This window comes from Trachypithecus francoisi, unplaced genomic scaffold, assembly GCF_009764315.1.
Source record: "Trachypithecus francoisi isolate TF-2019V2 unplaced genomic scaffold, Tfra_2.0 Lachesis_group7, whole genome shotgun sequence".
Taxonomy (NCBI): Eukaryota; Metazoa; Chordata; class Mammalia; order Primates; family Cercopithecidae; genus Trachypithecus; species Trachypithecus francoisi.
In genome coordinates this window covers 31,539,855-31,547,114 of record NW_022681472.1, presented here as the reverse complement: position 1 = coordinate 31,547,114, position 7,260 = coordinate 31,539,855, and the positions used below count along the sequence as shown (strand labels likewise).

General features: G+C 41.0%; 1 protein-coding gene across 1 annotated transcript; it reads right to left on the bottom strand.

Moving 5' to 3' along the window:
* Positions 1 to 710: 710 nt before the first annotated feature.
* LOC117078912 (ATP synthase subunit f, mitochondrial-like) lies at positions 711 to 1,146 on the bottom strand. The gene has a single exon (XM_033202449.1). The coding sequence runs from the start codon at positions 1,121 to 1,123 to the stop codon at positions 857 to 859; it is 267 nt and encodes an 88-aa protein (XP_033058340.1). The 5' UTR covers positions 1,124 to 1,146; the 3' UTR covers positions 711 to 856.
* Between the last annotated feature and the right edge of the window lie 6,114 nt (positions 1,147 to 7,260).

The following is a 7,260-nucleotide window of genomic DNA, read 5'->3' as shown; positions in this document are numbered from 1 at the left end:
AAACTGTCTTCCACAAAACCAGTCCTTGGTGCCAAACAGGTCAGAATGGCTGTTATAAGAAATCTACAGATAATTTAAAGTGTATGAGTAGGCTATTTGCAAATAGTGCACCATTTTATATGAGATAGTTGAACATCCTTGGATTTTTGTATCCACAGGGATCTTGGAACCAAATACCCATGGATATCAAGAGGTGACTACATATGAACTCAGGAGAGATATCAAAGGTCCAGAGGGTCACTGAAGTCATGAGTATAGGTAAGTTTTTCTAGGGAGAGAACCCATTGGTGATAATAGAACAGGCCTAGGACTAAAGTTGAAAAACACTAAAAGTTGAAAAACACTAATGGGGAAAGACAAGGTGGAAGGAGATAAGAAGGCAATGAAGGCACCATGAGTAGTCTGGTAGAAAGAGGCACAAGAGAGTATGGTGTCAAAATATCAAGGAAAAACAGTTTTTCAGTAAGACAGGAACAGCCTACAATGTTAAATGCTGTTGAGGCACAAGAACATGAATACTATAAAAATATCCTTTAGATTTGGTATTATTTAGAACATTCATGACTATCAGAGTCATCAATAATGGTCGATATTCACAATATTCATGTGAATCTGAGGACTTATTTTCTTAAATCAAATGACTGTACAGAAGTTATTTTAATGGTAGTTGTCTATCTAGTATTAGATCACTGATAAAAGATAATATACTCTTTTTTTTTTTTACGAGTCATCTTTTATTTGGAGGTTAATTCCCATTAGGACATGAAAGGATTCAGCAACGATCGAGATTGTGTTCCTCACGGAAGGGCTCAGGCCAAGGTCACGGGGTCGGGGGGTGGTGCAGAGCATGTCCTCTTCAGTAGTATTTGCGGAGCCGCTCATGCTTGAGATGCTTGTAGGAAAAGCAGTAGTTGAAGAGCACGTAGCATGCCAGCACCACGGTAATCCCCGAGATGCTCCCCTTCCTCACGTTAATGTACTTGTTGTAGTACTGGTAGTAACCTCTTTGAAATGCTCCGAGAATGCCACTAGGGCTGAAGTCCCGCATCAAGATCCAGCTTGGCAACTCCCCCAGTTTGACCTCTAGAAGTTTCTTGTCCTTCATTGGTACGACTGACGCCATCTTGGAGTCCTGGTGTCCGCTGTGCCTCGATAATATACTCTTAACTGAGTAATGCTTTTGAAGGAAATTTTGTTTGACAACACACACTCGAAAATAGGAGTACAGATATAGTTAAGCAGCATGATTTATTCATACTTTGAAGAATGTATATGAGTTGCGTTCTATTCACTATAACACTGTGGTATTTGCCTTTAAATTAGAACTTTTTGAACTACTTTAATTCATTTTGATAGACAATTTTACAAATAGCAAAAATAACTCTTTTTGAAAAAAGATATTTTTACCCATTTTTATTCTAACCCCATGTGAAAAGATAGATAAAATAAAATGTAAGTAGATGCCCTCTTCTTTTTTTTTACTAGTTTTGAATCTCTGTCTTCTTTTGTATAATTTTCTCGGTCATTTCCTCCTTATAAGTAGTTGATCCTTATATTCTTTTCTTAAATCCCTATAACTCAGTCTCTTAGTGAGGAACAGAGCACTATGTCTTGGTCATAATGATATCCCTTTCAATGCCTAATGTGGAACCTTGAATGTGGAAAGGACCTTAAGAATACTTAGTAAATAAAAGTAATAGAAATATAAGTCTAGGTGTCTTTTCATTCCACTGAGCACAGTTACATTTTAGTTAATTTGACATGTATTATGATTTTTGCTGATTCAAAGCCTTAGAACAGTATATCCACAGTTCCAGGATACACTCATTAATCCAGTGAGTATTCTTCAGTTTCCAACTAAGTGCAAATGGTGTATCAAAGACAGACATAACTCTTGTCCTTGATGGAGTAAGACCACAGAGATGTGCCCTGTTATAACAAAGCCTGAAGCCACCAAATCATCTCTTTTTCTTTTATATGAAGAACAGACTTTCTTTGGAGCTTTTGGAACATATATATTTTTCCTCATTTTTATTTTCTTTTACTTTATGATAGTGAATTTCTTTTCATTATTTCAAATATCTAACTCAACTACAACCTCCAAAAAACACATAGCAGCAGTCTTTTTTTTTTCTTTTTTCTTTTCTTTAAGAACTCTATATTCCAATAAGCACTGTTGAAAATAGGGGAGGAAGGGGACTATCAACTCTTTATTTGCTCATTGTCAGAGATTCTTTTTAATTCTTAGCATCTTGTCCCACCAATTATGTCTCTCACACAGAAGGAGGTGAAATGAGTTATGTAATTCATGAATTAGGGAAAGAAAATCCTTCCCGCTCCCTGCAACATTTCTCCCTGCAGGATTCCCTCAGATAGCCAAGAGACCACTGTATCCGGAACTGGTGGGTTCTTGGACTCATTGACTTCAAGAATGAAGCCGTGGACCCTCACGGTGAGTGTTGTAGTTCTTAAAGATGGTGTGTATGGAGTTTCTTCCTTCTGATATTTGGACGTGTTTGGAGATTCTTCCTTCTGGTGGGTTCATGGTCTCGCTGGCTTCAGGAGTGAAGCTGCAGACCTTCCTGGTATTACAGCTTCTAAGGCAGCACGACTGGAGTTGTTCATTCCTCCCCTCGGGAGTTGTTCACTCCTCCTGGGGGGTTCATGGTCTCCCCGGCCTCAAGAGTGAAGATGCAGACCTTTGTGGGGAGTGCTACATTTCATAAAGGTATTGCAGACCCAAAGAGTGAGCAGCAGCAAGATTTATTGCAAAGAGCAAAAGAACAAAGCTTTCACAGTGTGAAAGGGGTCACGAGCATGTTGCTGCTGCTGACTCCGCAGCCTGCTTTTATTCCCTTATCTGGCCCCACCCAAATCCTGCTGATTAGTCCATTTTACAGAGAGCTGATTGGTCCGTTTTGACAGGGTGCTGATTGGTGTATTTACAATCCCTGAGCTAGACACAGAGTGCTGATTTGTGCAATTACAATCCTCTAGATAAACATAAAAGTTCCCCAAGTCCTCAGCAGATTAACTAGACACAGAGCACTGACTGGTGCATTTACAAACCTTGAGTTAGACACAGGGTGCCGATTGGTGCATTTACAAACCTTGAGCTAGACACAGAGTGCTGATTGGTACAGTTACAATCCTTTAGCTAGACATAAAGGTTCTCCAAGTCCCCACCCAGCTCAGGAGCCCAGCTGGCTCCACATAGCTCTCCACAGGCAGAGCTGCCAGCCAATCCTGAGCCATGCGCCTGCACTCCTCAGCCCTTGGGCGGTAGATGGGACCGAGCACGGCAGAGCAGGGAGCTGCGACCATTGGGGAGGTTCCTGCCATGCAGGAGCCCACCACGGAGGGGGGGCTCCAGCATGGCCGGCTGCAGGTCGCAAGCCCTGTCCCACAGGGAGGTGGCAGAGGCCCACTGAGAATTCTAGCACAGGGTGGGTGGGCCAGCAGTGCCAGGGGACTGGGCGCACCCTCCGCAGGTGCTGGCCCAGGTGCTAAGCCCCTCACTGCCCTGGGCCAGCAGAGCTGGCCGGCCACTCTGAGTGTGCGGCCTGCAGAGCCCGTGCTCGTGGGAACTTGCACTGGCCTGTGAGCACCTCCCACAGCCCCAGTTCCCACCGACGCCTCTCCCTCCATATCTCCCAACAAGCAGAGGGAGCTGACTCTGGCCTGGGCCAGCCCAGAGAGGGGCTCCCACAGTGCAGTGGCAGGCTGAAGGGTTCCTCAAGCGTGGCTTGAGCAGACTCAGAGGTCAAGGAGGCCCTGAGAGCAAGTGAGGGCTACCAGCACGTTGTCACCTCTCACTACCAAAAAGTAGAGGTTCTGCCCTCACTAATCCATGCTGTTAATTTTACAGGGAGACCTGAGAAGGTCTGTGTTTGTTCAGTAGTGACTGTAACTGGGTGTGTATATTCATATAATTTTAGGAATCATTATTAGGAAATACTGCCCACACAAAGAGTATATTTTTCAATATCACCTTCATAAAAATGGTCTGTCCCTGACTCCCCTCTCTCTGTCTCTCAATAGGTTTTACATTCAGGCAGGGAAAAACAGCATCATTCACTGTGCCCTCTGAGGGCACAGTTTTTGTAAAAAAAATGTTTACAAGTCTAAACTTGTGTGGAGTCTATTGTTTCCTCTGAGATGCTGAGCTCTTCCTTCTCACTTTGCTTTTTGGGTCACGTAAATACAAAATCCTTACTTTGTAAATTTTATGCTTTCTCAAAGCGCTCTCATACTATCTGTATTTTCATAATTTTCTCTCTAGATTGCTAAAGCAAAGTGTTCTTTCTTTGACTATATAATACATGTAATACAACAAAATATAAAGGGTGTTGTTATTTCCTTAAGGTAGCAAAAATAGCAAATAATTTAGATTTTAAGTGCCCTTTAAAAATTTTTGGCTTATTCTTGGCTGTAAACCTAATGAGATTTTTACTTCTGTTCACAAGAGCATTGTGGAAAATCTGTATATAATAATTATGAGTAAAGTTGGTATGCACTCATGTGCAGTCCTTGACAACCACTGCTCTCCATACATGACCAAGCTGGAATTAAAAAAAACTTTAGGGGTGGGGAGTTGGGACAAATGTCTGGCCCAGGAGGCCAGTCTCATGTTCAGACATTTAAGGAAAGAGAACTAGCTCTAGATGTAGTCATTAAGGAAGACACATCTGCATATCCCATTCAGCGATATCACTATACAACAAGAAATAGACCATTAACATTGGCGGACACACATTTAGACAGCTTGAGTTTGAATCCTGGCTCAGTCATTTACAAATTACATGCTTAAATTCCCAACTTCTCTATGCTTTCATCAGTAAAATTACTTCACAGAGTCTTTATGAGGAAAGTATTAACATAGTGATTGCTTATTAAATGTTAACAATTATTATTATGAAAGGCAACCAGATGTCCAACTTTTTTTATGCCAAAAAATTTTTTTAGCCTAGTAAGGTTTAGCAATCACTGGGCTTCTTAGTATATGGCACATAAAAACACACCACAGTGATAATGAAAAAACTTGCATTAGAATCTTAGAATACCAAGACCCTAATCTGTTTTGCATAATGTTTAGAGATGTTTAAAACATCCCTAAAGAACTATAGTGTCCTCAGGTATTCTCACTGGCTAGCCTCATTACACTTACTTACACTTATGTGCGCGCGCACACACACACACACAGAGTTGAGTCTAAACTGATGATTCTGCCTCCCTATCAGAGTTAGCTTGCCTGAAAGCAGGAGTTGCAATCTATTCTTGAAAATGGTCAGATAGCATGTATTTCAGGTTTTGCAGGCCATACAGTCTCTGTCGAAACTACTCAACTCTATCATCACAGCATAAAACAACCCTAGATAATATGTAAATAAATGTGTGTAGCTGTGTTTTAATAAAACTTTATTTATGGACACTGAGATATAAATTTCATATAATTTTGTGTGTTACAACATAGTGTTCTTCTTTTGATTTTTCCCAACAATTTAAAAACATGAAAACTATTCTTAGCTCATGAACTACGCAAAAACACATGGCAGATGGGATTTTGCTTGCCGGCAGTAGTTTATTAAATCTTGCTTTAGAGCATTCCTTTAGTTTTGCAACCTTGATCCTTCGGAAACTGGCCCAATTGTCCCATAGAACTAATATTTATGGTGTTATGAATAAACATAGAAACTGACGCTCCCTGATCTTAAAACTTGAAATTTACATTTGTCTTACATGAGTTCCTTCCTTAGGCAAGAAACTGAAACTCCACACCCAGACAATTAGATGCCAGACCCCTCATCTCATGATTTCTGCATTTGTCTTCCCAAATTTCTGTTTTCTTCCACATATATTCCTTCTCCACTATATAAACCTTCAATTTTAGTCAGTTGGGAAAGACAGATTTGTGATTTGGCTTCCATTTCTCTCACTGGTGTCACCCAACTTAAAAGCCTTTTTTTCTGACAGTGCTCATTGTCTCAGTGATTGGCTGTCTGTGAGGTAAACAACAGGACCAAGCCCATAGATTTTGGTACCCTGACCAGGAATGCATTGATCATGGCTTGGCTACCCCATGGGTCAGGGCAATCTTGGAAGCCCTCCGAAGCAGCTGCCAGCCCATTTTTGGCCTGAGGTGGATTTGAGTCTCTCTCTATTTGGCCCTGCCACTGCCAGCCGCAACTGTGTTCTTGAGTGCTTTGGAAGAACATCCTTTGAAATGTGACGCTTACCTCTGGATAGGTGATTGTCTTTTGTGAATATCAGACAGTCAGAATTACTCTTTTCAATTTGGGAAATTCTGGAGGAATTTTCATCTGCAGGTTGAATAAGCCCATCTGATGAAGGAAGCACTCTAAATGCTTCAGTCTGCACATTATTGGGGCTTGTTAGTAATTGTTTGTGGGTATGTAGACAAGTGAGTATCATTTGTGAGTTCAGACAGTGGGATTGGCTCCTCTCAATTTGAGAGATCTTGAAGGAATTTCTGTTGTACATTGAACAAGACTAGCTGATGGAAAGAGGAAGCCCTTCAACTGTTTCAGTTTGGATACTCTTGGGGCTTGTTGGTTGCTGCAGAGTTGCATTATGTTTTGGTGATTGTGTGTATGTCGATGTAGTCATGGGGGTTGGGATTCAATCTCAAAAGTGCAGCCTGCTAGCATGCATTTTTCATGGTTGATCTGAATATAGTTGTAGACCAATGCAGTAAGGGAAAGTCTATGACCACACTACTCTGGATGGGCCCTTTTTTGTCTGACCTTGAAAGGTTTATGAATTGTAGCACTGTCTTTCAATTGGATTCATTTTCCAGTTGAAAGGAAAATCAGGATGGAATTTCATGTATCCAGGCTTTTATGTTGCTCTTTTAGGCAGGGTTGGCCCGATAAGAACGTGATGGTCTTCTGTGGTGTTATCTGGCTCCAGCGTTCTTGGGAGTCTGGAAAATTTTAGCTTTTAAAAATTGAACTGCCATGAAAACTGCTTTACTCAAAATTTTAGTTCACAACCTTAACTGGAAGACCAATCAGGGCAAAGGTCAGCCATATTAACATGTTTCTAAACCAGTGAGTTTAACTGTTATCTCATGGCTGGAATTCTGAGCTGAAAGCTACTGGATCTTGGTATATGTGTGTGCATGTCCATGTTATGTGTTGTGTTTACAGGGTACCAAATGGGTTCATAAATAAAAGAGCACTCATACATTAACTAAACAAGTCTAAGCATTTTTCAGGTTTACCTGACTTAAGTAAATCT

Bases quoted from the DNA above. Each gene is read 5' to 3' on its own strand.
- LOC117078912 (XM_033202449.1), bottom strand. From the start codon at position 1,123: ATGGCGTCAGTCGTACCAATGAAGGACAAGAAACTTCTAGAGGTCAAA.